Genomic DNA, 16,900 nt, shown 5'->3' with positions numbered 1-16,900 from the left:
CAGGGCAGTGCTTCCCAAAAAAGCTGCCACATCATGGCCCCTGCACTTTGGTACATTCCCCCCCTCTGATCCCTCTCTTAAGGCCTAAACAGCAGCTGTGAAGATTAGAGAGTAGAAGAGATACTGACATACTCACTTACTGCAGCGCAGCCAGCCAGGAAAGGTCTGGTACAGAGCAGAGAGAGACTCTTACCAGAAGTGAGTGGTTCTTCATTCAAGTAGTGGAGACCGGACACCAAGAAACTTTCAGTTGGACCCCAAATGACCTCTTTGTTGGTGAGATCTCTAGAAACCTCAAAGTGGATTTGTTGGTTTCCTACTGGGATCCAAACTTAGTCAAAGTCAAGTCATAAAGTCGTCCAGAGGTTCTACTTTTAAGTGGACTAATCGCGCCTTGGCCATGAGTTGTTTCGGGTACCGTAGAGAGTTGAGTAAGTATGAAGACATTGACGAGGATGAGCTTTTGGCTTCCCTCAGTCCAGAGGAACTGGCTGAGTTGGAGAAGGAGTTGGTTGATATTGACCCGGACGCCAATGTGCCCATTGGACTCAGACAGATGGACCAGACTGACAAGACGCCGACGGGAACCTTCAGCAGGGAGGCCCTCATGAAGTACTGGGAAAACGAGACCCGCAAGCTACTTGAAGATGAGATGAGTGGGCAAAGCCACAAACCAGTGAGTGACTATATTCCTCTCAGTTTGTTTGGTATTTCTTTGCATTGCTTAAATAAAAACATGATTGCTTGAAATATAGAAAACTCACATTGTTTCACTACCTGTTGTATGTATTTCTGAACTATTTTATCGAAACAGAATGATGATCAAGACTATGAGGGTGCTACAGAGAGAATTAGTGAAGCCGAGGATGAAAAAGAGGAGGAGCGTGAACCAGAAATGGAGGAAGCTGATGAAGAAGAGGAAGATGATGTGGAAGAGGAAGAGAGTGAAGAAGAGGAGGAAGCCATGACAGAAGAGGAAGAGGAAGAGGAGGAGGTCGAAGATGATGATAAAGGAAAACCGGAACCCTCTGAGCAATCTGGATGGTCCATGCTACAGGTCGACACTCAAACCCTATTAAAACCTCAGAGGGCAGAGCCAATGAGGTTGACTCCTCCTCCTCCTCCGCCCCCTCCTCTGCCAAACACCAACACAACCGGCAACCCCACGGTTGTCAATGACGCTCTTGAAAGAGTCCTGAACAACGACCCAGAACTCACAGAGGTCAATCTCAACAACATTGATGATGCCTCACAGGTACAAAAATACTTTCTGAAAAACATTCCTTCTGTAAATCTTTAACAACAAAATTTAGAACAATAGATCGTAATTACTTCTTGATGAATGTTAACTGCTTGATGAGAGTTAATTGCTCATAATTTTAGTTATCTTTTAAAATGTTTTTTAGAAGTTTTAGAAGTAAGTTTAGAGTTTTTAGAAGTATGTACAAAATTGTAGTGATTACATAATTTCAAAATATCAATAATCTTATGATATATCATGATAAATAAGCAGTGTCCACGTCCCCCGATACCAAGGGCGAGTCAGAGTCCTGGGTCTCGGAGGCCAAGGTTAAGACCGAGGCACGACAACTTGAGGCCAAGGCCGAGGCTACAGAGTCAGGGACAGACTATTATACAAAGTCTAACGAAGTTGTCATGGCCCGTTCCCATAGACTCGCGCGTAATTTTAGTCCACAGCCGAGAGAGTTGGACACAACCTTATGTAATCTTTAGTGTATATTTTCATGATGCAATGTGTTGAAATCGCAGACAAAACATTACCCAGACGAAGGACTATAATAATGCCTCTGAAGTAACAAGGCTGTATCGGAAGATTTCCACATATTGGTACTTGTTGATGTATGCTAGCAGGGGTGGTGGCCAAGTGGTTAATGCGCTTGGTTTTAGTTCGGAAGGTTCTGGGTTCAAATCCTACCCCTGCCACATTTCTCCATGTAATGTGGAGTTGCGTCAAAAACCGGCGTAAAACCTGTGCCAAATCAACATGCAGATCCACCTTGGATTTGCTGTGGCGACCCCGAGTGCAAACAAGGGGGCAGTCGAAGGGTACTTGTTGATGTAACGTAGCGTAGCATGTGTCTATCTGTGCCTTTAGTACTGTAGCAACTAGAAAACTTTGCATACAATGGTCAATGAGCGCACTGCTCGAATGAATTAATGTTACCATGATGGGTGCGTTTTTGTTTCTCGGGAAGTAAACAGTGCAAAAATACATAAAAATGAAAGGCCTCGTACTGCCGTTGACTTATTCTTTGAAGCCAGAAGATGCCAAGGCCAAAACCAAAACCGAGTCAATACACAGCAAGGTCGAGGCCAAGGCATCAAAAAAAAAAAATCAGCATAGAGGCTGGCCTCGAGACCTCCAACACTGGAAATAAGACTCAAAATGACAAGTAACGGCTTAATGTTTGAAAATATATTTATCCATTTTTTGTCCGTCAGCTTTAAAATTTATTGATTTACCTTAACGGTTAACACACAAAGTTTTTATAAATTTCCATAAAATACGGTATTTACAATTGGGATATACACATATGAGATGTGGTATGGTTTAGGTACTGTATTTCATGATAAAATTGTCAAATATGATGGAGGATTAACACGACAAACTGATCATAAGATGATTCAACAACTTAATTTTTTTGGTTAGAACATAGATATTAGGTGGTTATATTGAATGACAATATTCTTCAAACAAACCCCTCCCCCCATCATGCCAGATTCAAATCTCCTAAACTATTTGAGGAAGTCTTAAATTATAAAACTACAATCAGTTTCAATGATACAATGTCTTGCTACTATAGTTGTACCTTAGCTACCTACAATCTTGAGAGACATGAAAATTCAGTAAGGTATGTCTTTTATAATATATTCCAGTTCTAAGGTAGAACTATACTACTGTATACTAAGGTATATTTAAATATCTATAAAAGGAAGAGTAGAATAGAAGAGTAGAATAGAGCAGAGTAGAGCCACTTAGGTGCCTGGTCTTGAGAACCAGGGATAGTAGGTTGAAAAGCTTTTTTTTATCCCATGGGAACTCTCCCTACCCACCCAAGCGGCCAAGAAAATGGACATATCATAATAATATATCATAAGACATATAGGAAATTAGACATTGTGTATATAAGTGATATTTAAATAATAAGGATAATAAACAATATATACAAGAAATATGGTTTATATATAATATTATAGGAGTTAGCTTCTAAAACCTAAATATTAATATAGGAGAAGATTGTAGTATATGTATACTTAGTCTGTAGACTAGTAGTAAAATTAAATTATTGTATTGGAATCTATCTAAAGTACCCCTGTTAGCTTACTATAGGAAGATAAAATACGTAATGTATATGCTATCAAATGGAAACCTCAAACTAGGTACTATATGTTGATATCTATTAAAGAACCCATAAAATGAAGAATCATTAAAGATCTACACCATGTAAAATAAAACTGTAAATAACGAAAATAAGCTAACTATAGTTAAAAGAGCTACCATTAAATTAGCCGTTAAAAAGCCAACCGTACCTAGCTAGCTAACAACATAAATAAAACCGGTAACTAGCGTATAAAGTATAATAGTGTAGTTGAACCCGACAATAACGGTATTAATAATTACATATAACAACAAATGTAGACAAAAGTGTGTATTAACATAGGTTTCCAAACAGAAAAGAACAGACTATATTGTTAGCTATGATAAATGGTCCTACAGCCATCTAGATAAGCTAACGTTAGCTGTTAGGTATAACTAATTGTACCCCACTCCTCCAATTTATATCATAAATATAATAATATAAAAAAAGAAGAACAAGGAAAAAGTTAAAGCATGCTGAAATGCATATGGAGACATGATATAAGTACCTTTGTGAAAGGATATAAAAGTGGAATCGCTCCCGGCTAAAGAGAGCTTGAAGCTCGTGGCTGCAGCGACATGTTCCAGGAAACATGGTAGAGTTTGTTCATTGGTGGACAATGTATGAGGTCTATTAGAAAATAAACCGACCCTTTTATTTATTTTTTTAACTATATGGATTTGAATGATGTGCGATTCCACCAATCATGCTTGAACCCTCGTGCGCATGCGTGAGTTTTTTCACGCGTGTCGGTGACGTCATTTCCCTGTGGGCAGGCCTTGAGTGAGATGTGATCCCGCCCTCTCGGCTGAATTCCTTTGTTTCACACGCCGCTCGAGACGGCACGCGTTGCTTTATCAAAATTTTTTCTGGACCTGTGAGGAATATCCGAGTGGATACTATTCGAGAAATTAAGATGGTTTTCGGTGAAAAGTTTAACGGCTGATGAGAGATTATGGGGTGTTTCTGTCGGTGTAAGGACTTCTCACAGAGCGGGACGTCCTGCAGCGCTTCCAGGCGTCGTCGGCCTGTTTCAACCTGAAAACATCCTAATTTAAGGCTTAATTCACCCAGGACGTCGTGAGAGAACAGAGAAGATTCAGAAGAGGCCGGCATGAGGCCTTTTTTGTGGACATTCCACTGTTTAAGGACGTTTTTTAATGAAAGACGTGCACACAGATTCGCCGAGTCGTCACGGAAACGACTCGGCGAATCTGTGTGCGCCGCGACAGGAAAAACACCTCCGTGTTGAAAACCATTTGTAAAATTCAGGCGGCTTTTGATGGCTTTCAACAAGTGAGTAACAGAAATTGTTTAACAGCTTGGGCATGTTCGAACTTGCCCGTTAAGGTTTCCAACGGAGGTGTTTTTCCTGTCGCGACCCCCCGCGGTCGGGTCCGGCCCGACATGCGACTCTGCCCGCACTTTCTTTCATTACAAAATGTCCGTTAACAATGGAATGTCCGAATAAACTCCTCATGCCGACTTTTTCTGAAAGTTCTCTGTTCTCTGATGACTTCCTGGATCAACAGAGCCTGAAATGTGGAAGTTTTCAACTTGAAACAGCGAGACGCTGCCGCCTCGAAGCGCAGCTCGCCGTCAGGTGCCGTGGGCCGTCCTTAAAGCGACACTACCAGACCAAAATCTCTCATCAGCCGTTAAAATTTTTACCGAAAACCAGCTGAATTTATCGAATGGTGTCCACTCAGTTGTGCCTTACAGCTTTGAAAAATTTTTGCAAATGATGTAACCGACAGGCGTGAAAAAACTCTTGCATGCCCACGAGGGTTCAAGCATGTCTGATGTAATCATACGTGATTCAAATCCATATGGTTTTTGAAAAAAATAATAAGGTCGGATACTTTTCTAATAGACCTCGTATATCAGTTTTTGCTTTCTGTTTGGTAATTGGCAAGCAGCTTTTAATAGCAAGCCAAACTCATCTTGCTGTGGTTTGAACATGGGGGTAGTTTTCATCACCCTATGGTAAACCCAACGTCATTTAATATTATAGCAGCAACGGTATGACTTGAGTCCAACCTCTTGTCAATGTAGGCTACAGCAACAAGATGAAAAGTATTGACTTGAAGAACCCAAAATGTTACTGTCTATTTGGTATTACCTTCTACTCAGGACACACTCATCCGATTTGCTGAGGCGTTGCGGTCCAACACACATGTGCGCGTCTTCAGCCTTGCGAACACCCGAGCTGACGACCCCGTGGCCTTGGCCATCGCTAAGATGCTGAAGATGAACTCATCCATCACCAGCTTGAATATTGAGTCCAATTATGTCACCGGGAAAGGCGTGCTGGCGCTGGTTCAGGCCCTTCCTGGAAACAATACCCTCACTGAGCTTCGATTCCACAACCAGAGACACATGTGTGGAGGACAAGTGAGTTTTCTGTCTTTTTCTAATTTTATTTGTGTAATTCAACAAACCTAATTTCAGAGCAGACAGACTGCCAGCGTAACACCAACTGCTTTCTGCCAACTCCTGTCTTCAGGTAGAGATGGAGATGGTGAAAATTCTGAGAGAAAACTACACCTTGATTAAACTAGGGTACCAGTTCAACCTTCCTGGTCCTAGGATGAGTATGACCGGGATCTTGACAAGGAACCAGGACCGCCAGAGACAGAAACGGCTGCAGGAGCAAAGGCAACAGCAACAAGGAACATCAGAAGGAGCTACAAGCCTAAGAACCACTGTGTTGGTACGTACTACAATTCCATCTTTATATGGTCACAAGAGTCCCATTTCTTTCAAATAAACAATTGAAATTCCATTGATTTCAATGGAATTTCACAGAATTTATTCAAGTTACTGTATGTGTTGATTATACCCGTTGCCAAATCTTTTTGACTGATCTGACGATTTTTTTTACTTCCCATTGTTTGTACCTCATGTTTTCACAGTTCACATCACTATGAAAAATAACAGGATGCCAACTATCAAATGAGCTACATGGTAATTATGAGGGAATCTAACATAATTTGGACTGTACACTCTAAAATTCAGTGGCTTTGTATATATCACAGTAAGAAACAGGTATACGAGGTCTGTGAGAAAAGTAACAGACCTTATTATTTTTTTTAAAAACCATATGGATTTGAATCACGTGTGATTACATCAGACATGCTTGAACCCTCGTGGGCATGCGAGAGTTTTTTCACACCTGTCGGTTACGTCATTCGCCTGTGGGCAGTCTTTGAGTGAGGAGTGGTCCACCCTCTCGTCGTTTTTTCATTGTTTAGGAATGGCTCAGACTGCTGCTTTGTTTGATAAAATTTTTTTCAAAACCTGTAAGGCACAACTGAGTGGACACCATTCGATAAATTCATCTGGTTTTCGGTGAAAATTTTAACGGCTGATGAGAGATTTTGGAGTTTTACTGTCGCCGTAAGGACGGCCCACGGCGCCTGACGGCGATCTGCGCTCCGAGGCGTCGTCGTCTTGCTGTTTCAAGCTGAAAACTTCCTAATTTCAGGCTCTGTGGACCCAAGACGTCGTGAGATAACAGAGAACTTTCAGAAGAATTCGGGATCAGGAGTTTGTCCAGACATTCCACTGTTAAAGGAAATTTTGTAATGAAAGAACGTGCGGGTAGAGTCGCATGTCGGGCCGGACCCAACCGCGGGGGGTCGCCACAGGAAAAACACCTCCGTTGGAAACCTTAACGGACAAGGTGGAACATGCCCAGCTGTTAAACAATTTCTCAGATACTCACTTGTTGAAAGCCATCAAAAGCCGCCTGAATTTTACAAATGGTTTTCAACACGGAGGTGTTTTTCCTGTCGTCGCGCAGACGGATTTGCCACGTCATTACGGATCCGACTTGGCAAATTCGTCCGCACGTTCTTTCATTACAAAATCTCCTTTAACAGTGGAATGTCCGGGTAAACTCCTGATGCCGGCTTCTTCTGAAACTTCTGTTCTCTGACGACGTCCTGGGTGAACAGAGCTTTAAATTAGGATGTTTTTAGCTCGAAACAGCCAGACGGATGCCACCTCCAACCGCGCCGCGCCGATCCGCTTTGTGGGCTGTGCTTAAAGCGAAAGAAACTCCACAATCTCTCATCAGCCGTTAAACTTTACACCGAAAACCAGCTGAATTTCTTGAATAGTGTCCACACGGATATCCCTCACCGGTCCTGAAAAAATTTGATAAAGCAACGCGCGCCGTCTCCCTGCAGCTTCTCAGACAAAGAGATTCCGACGGGAGGGGGAGTCCACACCTCACTCAAAGCCTGCCCACAGTCGAATGACGTCACCAACAGGCATGACAAAACTCACGCATGCGCATGATGGTTCAAGCTTGTCTGATGTAAAAACATATGAATCAAATCCATTTATTTTTTGAAAAAAAATAAAAAAGACCGCTTTTTTTTTATCACAGACCTCGTACTGACTGAATAAAATCTCTTAAACACATTCAACTGATTGTTTGAATTGGATAAACCAAATGAAATGCCTAAAAACTTAACATTTAATTTTACCTTGACTTTACATTTATTATTTGAGTTTATTTCATTGAAATAAATTCGCATTTGCTTAACAAATTATATATTTTTTGAAATATACTTAAGTTGTTTGGTAAATTTCATTCAGAATATTTGGAAAGGACTAATATACTTAATATTTTTTACTTTGATTTACCAAGATCATCAAGTAGTATTTAAATGATTTCATAGCTTTTAAATTTACTCAATATTTTTAAGTGTAAAAATGTTTCACCAAAAAAATTGAGTAGAACACAGTAACAGTTTTTAGAGTGTATATTTTCACAATGTAATGGATTTAAAAATTTTGATTTTAAAAAAGTATTTCTTGTTCAAATCTGGTAAATCGGGTGAGACTTGCACAACCATTGGACAGTGATACGGTTTTTGTTATTTTTCCCCGACAACAGCGCAACGGAGTTAAAATCAAACAATCACAATGTGTTTGTAATGTAGACTTTGAGCTTTAATTGAAGGGGTTTAACAAAAATATTGGGCTCACCATTGAGGAATTACAGCCATTTTTACACACAGTCTCTTCATTATCAGAGGCCATAAGTAATTTTAGAGTCAAGTTATTTTTTGGCAAATCAGGGGATGGATACATGAACATTTCCAACTGACAGAATATGTCTTGGACTTGGACTTCATTTATAATCAGTTACTAAAAAACAAACAGTACGGTATGGGAACTGCCAACTCCAGACAGACTTATCACTCAGTCGCAGACTATTTGTATTCCTAATATTTGATGTAAATGATGCCCACGATATATGCAGTGAACTGGAAATGTGCATGTATCCATCCCCCAGTGTTGTCTAAATAAATATACTGTGAAATATTTCACGTAGATTACCGAAATTAAATGTGCAGTTATCAGTGTGATTCCCATTGTTCTTCTCTCTTTTTTTTTTTTTTTTGAAGAAGGGAACACCTGGGTCATCACCTTACAACTCTCCATGGTCCTCCCCTAAACTCCCCCGGAGAGACTCGAGCAAAAAACAAACACCTCCTGTGCCCCCCTCTCCTCCTCCACCACCACCACCACCGCCTCCTCCTCCTCCACCACCGCTGCCTTCAACTCTGCAGGAGAAGAAGCCCACAAGAATGATTGCCCAGGTGATCAAGGCACATGAGGCAGGGAGCAAGAAGGCAACAAAGACGAAGGGGAAGAAAGGCAAAAAGGGGGGGGAGAAGGAGGTGGCCAAATATGAAACAAGTAGCATCCTGAAGGAGCTCAAGAATGCGCTGAGGCCAGTGGCAGTAGAGAAGAAAGGGGAGGAGTCCAGCAGGCCCTCAACACCAATGAGATCAGCCCACGACCAGCTAATGGAGTCGATCCGCAACAGCAGCATCCGTAACCTAAAACAGGTGAGGGATCAGAACCTACTAGGACCAGGACTTGACTGGTTGATGATGTCCAACCTTTTTCGCACTGTAAACATAAATTGGTAGGACTAAAAAAATTGAAATACCTCAGCTTTTGAAGAATATGTTCTCAAAAATAGCAAGTCATTAGAAGTTAAATATTTGAAGTTAGTGTTAACGATAGATTTTGACTGCAGCTGTGTTAAAAATACTGACTAAACTTGTGCCCTGCGATGGATTGGTGGCCTGTCCAAGGTGTACCCTGCCACTCGCCCACTGACCAGCTCCCACGTGCCCCTTAATTGGAGTAAGCGGGTATAGAAGCTGAACAAATGACATAAAACAACATTCATGGCACTGTTCTTGAAGATAGTTGGGCATGTTGGGTTTTAGTGACCTTTTAAAGGTCACTTTGACACACAGGAGTATGCAGGGATTGATGCCCTCATGTTCCAAGTTCAGAACATTATGGTCTATCATCTACATGATTGTTCCAAACCTGTGTACAAATCTTCCCGTAAATGTGTGTAACCGACCCTTTTTGTTGCTTGATTCCAGTATATACTGTAGGTTATTACCTTCTGAAAAACAAAGAATAATATCTAATGAACAATGAAGATCCATGACTTCCTGGACTCGGCCTTCAGTGACAACATCGAACTTGGAGAGATGTTCAATCTGAGAACTGACATTCCCACCTCAGGGCCCTAGGCCTTTGAGATTGAGTCTCCTGGTAAGAGCCGAGGAAGTCATGAAGGCTCTGGACAGAGGTGTTTGTTGATGCAGATACCTGAAGGTGCAAGTCTTTATGGTCCTGAAAGATACTTTATGGTCACGAGACTTGGATGCTAATTAGTGATCTAAGACAAGGACTAAATGTCTTTGTTACCAGGTCTCGTCAAAGGATTGTTGGGTACTGCTGTAATAACTGTAAAATGAACCGGTATTTCAAGATACCCCAATGGGAAGGATTATTTACATGGTGAGGGAACATCAGCTACGAACGTTTGGCCATGTGGTGTTGACGACACCCAGCAGCATCACTGTCTGACTGGGTGGGTTCTATCCTGGTCCCCAGGTGGTTCCATAGTGTGCCAGATGCCTGGCAACAGGACATCCTCCCAGTTAAACCCGATAGCACAGTCTATGCTTGTGGTTCAGTTAGCAGAATCGAATAAGTTTTATTAAGTGATTGAATTTAGTTGCAATCAAAAGATATATTTAACACAAGCTTCAAATGTTTAAGTTCTAAATTATAGTGGAATACAGGCACTTAACATTGAGGTAATCAAGTCTTTCAATTGTTTAGTTGTATTCGCACACTGTTAAACCGAACACTCCGTTTTAATACAATAATTAAGTTAATGTAACTCAAACTTTGAAAAAAAGGTATAGTCACTCATTTCCATTAATTAAACTAACTCAAAAATGAATTGTTGTCATAACAACTTAGTTCCTTTAAGTGCATTTAAAGTTTTGGGGCATTTAAGTGTTGGTGATGTATTTACAGTGCATTCCATTCACTCATTTTAATTGAGTTTATACCATTATGAAAAACAGCACATTCCGTTCATGGGCTAGATTATTGTCAACAAGTAAAACAAAGAATGCATCAAAAAAATTTATCCAAAATATAATGCAAATTTTTTAGGCAGAAATTTATTTGTAATTTTTTTATTGGAAAAACATAAACTAGATTTACATAAGTTTAACTATAAATTATTAAGTTACTAAAACTTTAACAATTAAATATTTGAAAATTATTTGATTTAAGTTGGCAAACTCAAATGGTTTAAGGCAATCGGTTTCCTCAAATGGTTTGAGTTCAAGTAACTCATTGAGTTTTACAGTGTAATTATTGGCGATGATAAAATTGCTTCACTCAGTTTGATAAGTTCTGGTTCAGTCCATCTGAATGTTGTTTTTGAGCTCTATGGGGGGGGGGGGGGGGGGGGGTCCACCGAGCTGTGACATTCCTGCCATTTAGTATGAGTATTTATAGAAACAGTTCAGTGGAGCTTTGATAAAGACAGGTCTGACACACACACACACACACACACACACACACACACACACACACACACACACACACACACACACACACACACACACACACACACACACACACACACACACCTTCAACAAAACAACTCACTAACACCTCATACGGTCAACCCGCTGACGACGTCAAGCACAAATACGTAAAAGCAGCAGAAACAACAGAAGCAAGGCTTTTTGAAACTTTCGACCAAATGAACCACTCGATTCTAAAAACAAGTGACTGTCTCAAAATGACTGAAACACTACCGTTTTGCTTCAGAAAATGATTTTGTCTTTCGCAATAATGCTCAAAGCCCTAAATGAAACAAGTGTTTCAGAAAGAAATATTGTGTTGAAGCATTTCTTCAACAGCGCAATGAAAAAAAAAAAGTTTCAGGAAACAATTCAGTGCATTGAAATGCTCGAAACATTAAACTAAACAATCAGGTGAGATTCTTTGTTTTTTAAAAGCTCAAATCAATAAATGCAACAACTGCTTCAGAAATTGGCTCACTGGTTCGAAACACTCAAAATGTAAAATGTAACGACTGTTTAAAAAAAAAAAAAAGTCACTCATTCCAAGTACTGAAACACTAAACAACTGTTTCAGAAACTGATTCATTGTTTCAAGGTGGTGGATGATACTATAGACTGTATATCGTGGACAAAGCCTGCGTGATGTCACCCGGTGTTTTCTATACAGACCCGGAACAATCATGTCTGGGTGTCGCCATGTTGGGAGCCCTTCGCGCACTGCTTCACGATGAACGCATGAATGCATTAAAGGGGCAGAGCTTGGGTGGTTCAGCATGTGATGAAAAAAGCCAAAACACACCCCTGTCTTCGAGTCCGAACCACTAGCTAACAGGCTAGGATTGGTTTGGTATTTATTAAATCATATTTGTCGGGACTGTCCAGTGGTTCTCCTAATGATTTACTTTGGTGTGGACATTAAAAGTTATGAGCCGCTTATTTTCTCAATAATCACACATTAAGTGAACCTAACGGATCAGTTTACTGAAAGCTGACTAAAGTGCTAACACCGTTAGCATACAACATTAAATAAGATGAGCATTTTGTTCAGAGGAAATAGTGCCACAGAGACATCTTTGATTATCCCTTAGGACATTTCACAGTACAACAAGCCATATTATTCCAGATGTTTGTAATAAAGTACTCCTATAAAACAGACAGCCTCCACAAGAGAAAAAAATTCACCCCGTAAGGTTGTCATGGAGGTGAAAAGTACAACGGCGTTTTAGGGCCACATAGAATTTTTTTTTTAGACTTCGAGAATAAAGTCATAATATTACGACTTCATTCTCGTAAAATTATGACTTTATTCTCAAAGTCCAAAAAAAAAGAAAGAAAGAAATTCAATGTGGCCCTAAAACTCCATTTTAGGAAAGTATCTAGAAGACAAAAATGTTTTTTTTTTTTGTGCCAGGCTGTACACGTTTATTTCTGCTCAAAAGTTGGACATTTTAACATGGAGTTCTATGAGAATGGGCTCTGTTTTGGACCCAGCTTCAAGCAGCCAGTCAAGGAACTGTAATAAGTCTGACTTCTGGGAAGGTATCCAAATATGGCATTGAAGTTTATCGCTTGAGTGAGATATAATTCTTGAAATTTTAATAAGTATTATCAGTTTGTTTTTAATTTATTTATTTTTTGTGGAAAATCAAAGGGTAGATAGAAAATCCCAAATTCCTAAGTTCCAACACCGAGAGTTTCCCCAGTTTTTATCCATCACTCTATCTTACACTAGAAGGGTCATTTTATTGAGGTGGAGCACCATATCCCTGTATATTCACTGTTAACTTTTTAAAACTTTTTCATGTCAACCTGAAACATTGTTATTTTCCAGGTGGAACTCCCGTATCATCTTCGATAATCTTTTTTGCAGTGGAGGACTGTGGACGACGGCTTGACCAACAGTGAAGGAAGCACGACGTCACATCATTCATTTCAGTTTTATTTATAAACCCAAAATGACATAGCAACTCATTGGACTTCACTGTCCACAACAAACAACACTCTCCATCCTTGGCAGTCAACAAGACCATTAACTCTGGAAATGATCAACATAACTGACAAGAAAAATAGACAACATATACTGGAAAATTGCACTTCAGTGTTATCGTTACATTTTAATGATCTTTAAGTCTCTACTGGATTAATGCATATGTGAAAATATTACTGATTTGTTTACTTAAGTTTTGTAAGCCATTGTTTTCTTATAAAATTGTAAATATCTTATGTTAGTGATTGAATGATTTGCTCATTTTTTGAAGTATATCAATTTGGTGTTTATAGTACTGCTTCTTTCACTTCTTCATTTAGAATTTCCTGTGAAACAAATGGATCAAGAAATGTCAAGTGATACAAAAGCAGTAAAGTCACCCCAGTTAGTGTATGATATATATATATATATATGTGTGTGTGTGTGTATATATACATATGCTAAAATTGTAAATAATTGCACTGTTAGCATGTCAGGATTTTGTCATTGTTGCGTTTGTTAGCATTTTATGCTAGTTTGAGTGGCGATAGTGTGTGAACCATTACCGTTCGCCAAATGCTTATACCCCGCGTTTTGAGTGAATGATGGGCACCTGTTTCTTGTGTGTGGGTGAATAAAGCGTGTTATTCCTGGGGTGCTGAGGTGTGCAAACCACAAGAGTCACCATTCGAAAAATTCAATTTGTGTGCGGTGTCTATTATTGTGGTGAGCATTGTTACAAACAAAACAAATTCAATGTAAAACTAAATCAACATAAAGCTAACAAAATGTAAAGCTAACAGAACACAAAGCTAGCTGAAAAAAAAACAACAACCATTTAAACATAAAACTAAATGAACATGAAGCTAACAAAATGTAAGGCTAACAGAACACAATGAAAAACTGAACAAACACTTAAACATAAAATTAAATTAACATGAAGCTAACAAAATGTAAAGCTTAATGTACAGTTGTACATAAACTAAATGAACATAAAGCTAACAATATGCAACACTAACTGAATTAAAGGTAATGGTGCATAAAAATAAACAAGAAACTAAACATGAAGCTAACAAAATGTAAAGCTAACTGAACATAAAATTAAATATGCAACTAAAAAAGCTAACAAAATGTAAAGCTAACTGTACATGAAGCTTAAAGTTGAACATAAAGTTATCTGAATATAATCCTAAATGTAAATTTACGCTAACTAAATATAAAGCTGAACCTAATGTTAATTGAATAACTGTCTAACTAGAGTCTGGGGCGACATAATGGCCAAGATTGGGACGCTTGGTTAAGACACAGACAGTAAGAAAGAGAAAAGTAAAGTGAAGATGTGGAAAAAGGGAGAAGGATAGAGAAGAGCTGGATGATGAAAGAGTGTGAGAGAGGGGATGACAGAGCAAAAGAGACAGGGAGTGTGAGCAATATGAGCTATTAGTATCTCCCATTCTAATCTTGGGCCTGGATTTGTTTATGCATGCTGGACTAGTTCCCGAACTCCTAAATCAACAGTGCAGCTGTTCAGAAACAACACATCCAGAGGCTCAAAGGGCCAACAACCTTATAACGCACACACAATGTAATGCCAGAATTAAAAAAACATAAAACAAAAAACAACCAAACAAAAAGACCAATCTGGACTCTTTTGGCATTTACACAAACTAGGTAAGAAGAGTACCCTTGGGCATGAAGGCTACAGCAATGTGACACTTAACTCCAGTGACCTTGATCTTCGCCTAAATGACTGACCTATGGCTGGCCTTGGCAGAGCAATTCCGGAATCCTCCTAGGTGTGTACCATATTTGGTCTAAATCAGGTTGAAAATCAAATTTCTTCACTTTCACAATTGCCAAAATTATTTTTTGAAGACATTTTTGGGGTTAGACCTCGTTGACATACAAAGTTTGGCAGAAATCAACAAAAGGATCTGGAAGGAGTAAGTCAACACATGGCTAGACCATGACCCCAGTGGTTGGCCTTTGACCAATTTGACATTTCTGGACAATTCTAGAACTTAGCTCCATACAGTACTGTTCAGAATAATAGTAGTGCTATGTGACTAAAAAGATTAATCCAGGTTTTGAGTATATTTCTTATTGTTACATGGGAAACAAGGTACCAGTAGATTCAGTAGATTCTCACAAATCCAACAAGACCAAGCATTCATGATATGCACACTCTTAAGGCTATGAAATTGGGCTATTAGTAAAAAAAAAAGTAGAAAAGGGGGTGTTCACAATAGTAGTGTGGCATTCAGTCAGTGAGTTCGTCAATTTTGTGGAACAAACAGGTGTGAATCAGGTGTCCCCTATTTAAGGATGACGTCAGCACCTGTTGAACATGCTTTTCTCTTTGAAAGCCTGAGGAAAATGGGACGTTCAAGACATTGTTCAGAAGAAGTGTAGTTTGATTAAAAAGTTGATTGGAGAGGGGAAAACTTATACGCAGGTGCAAAAAAATTGTAGGCAGTTCATCTACAATGATCTCCAATGCTTTAAAATGGGGGGGGGAAAAAAAAAAAAAAACGTGTGGAAGAAAACGGAAAACAACCATCAAAAAGGATAGAAGAATAACCAGAATGGCAAAGGCTCACCCATTGATCAGCTCCAGGATGATCAAAGACAGTCTGGAGTTACCAGTAAGTGCTGTGACAGTTAGAAGACGCCTGTGTGAAGCTAATTTATTTGCAAGAATCCCCCGCAAAGTCCCTCTGTTAAATAAAAGACAAGTGCAGAAGAGGTTACAATTTGCCAAAGAACACATAAACTTGCCTCAACAGAAATGGAGGAATATTTTGTGGACTGATGAGAGTAAAATTGTTCTTTTTGGGTCCAAGGGCCGCAGGCAGTTTGTGAGACGACCCCCAAACTCTGAATTCAAGCCACAGTTCACAGTGAAGACAGTGAAGCATGATGATATGGGCATGTTTCTCCTACTTTGGTGTTGGGCCTATATATCACATACCAGGTATCATGGATCAGTTTGGATATGTCAAAATACTTGAAGAGGTCATGTTGCCTTATGCTGAAGAGGACATGCCCTTGAAATGGGTGTTTCAACAAGACAATGACCCCAAGCACACTAGTAAATGAGCAAAATCTTGGTTCCAAACCAACAAAATGAATACCTCACAGATGTGAAGAAATCATGAAAAACTGTGGTTATACAACTAAATACTAGTTTAGTGATTCACAGGATTGCTAAAAAAGCAGTTTTAACATAATAGTTTTGAGTTTGTAGCATCAACAGCAGATGCTACTATTATTGTGAACACCCCCTTTTCTACTGTTTTTTTTTAACCAATAGCCCAATTTCATAGCCTTAAGAGTGTGTATATCATGAATGCTTGGTCTTGTTGGAATTGTGAGAATCTACTGGTACCTTGTTTCCCATGTAACAATAAGAAATATACTCAAAACCTGGATTAATGTTTTTAGTCACATAGCACTACTATTATTCTGAACACTACTGTATATGTGCCAATCGCAAACCAAGTCACTCCGTCTTCTCACTTAGCTTTTCAAGCGCTAAAATCAATTGTCAATCAATCAAGTGTCAGATTCTGCGCCAGTGGTACTTTTGCATAGGCTGCAAAGCACTACCA

At 39.4% G+C, this 16,900-nt stretch overlaps 1 protein-coding gene across 1 annotated transcript; it reads left to right on the top strand.

The window, feature by feature from the left end:
* Nucleotides 1–39: 39 nt before the first annotated feature.
* On the top strand, nt 40–15,401 carry lmod2b (leiomodin 2 (cardiac) b). Its single transcript, XM_034163559.1, has 6 exons — nt 40–676; nt 815–1,255; nt 5,514–5,774; nt 5,887–6,093; nt 8,804–9,250; nt 13,155–15,401. Exons 1-6 carry the CDS (start codon nt 401–403, stop codon nt 13,179–13,181), a joined length of 1,659 nt encoding a protein of 552 aa, XP_034019450.1. The 5' UTR covers nt 40–400; the 3' UTR covers nt 13,182–15,401.
* The last annotated feature ends 1,499 nt before the right edge of the window (nt 15,402–16,900 follow it).

The sequence above is a fragment of the Thalassophryne amazonica genome, chromosome 22 (assembly GCF_902500255.1).
Source record: "Thalassophryne amazonica chromosome 22, fThaAma1.1, whole genome shotgun sequence".
Lineage (NCBI taxonomy): Eukaryota > Metazoa > Chordata > Actinopteri > Batrachoidiformes > Batrachoididae > Thalassophryne > Thalassophryne amazonica.
The sequence above is the reverse complement of the archived record's forward strand: the minus strand, read 5'-3'. Positions and strand labels throughout refer to the sequence as shown.

Coding starts and splice junctions, on each gene's coding strand:
- lmod2b (XM_034163559.1), top strand. CDS start 401: ATGAGTTGTTTCGGGTACCGTAGAGAGTTGAGTAAGTATGAAGACATT. Junction 677..814: donor GTGGGCAAAGCCACAAACCA/GTGAGTGACTAT, acceptor TTATCGAAACAG/AATGATGATCAAGACTATGA. Junction 6,094..8,803: donor GCCTAAGAACCACTGTGTTG/GTACGTACTACA, acceptor TTTTTTTTGAAG/AAGGGAACACCTGGGTCATC.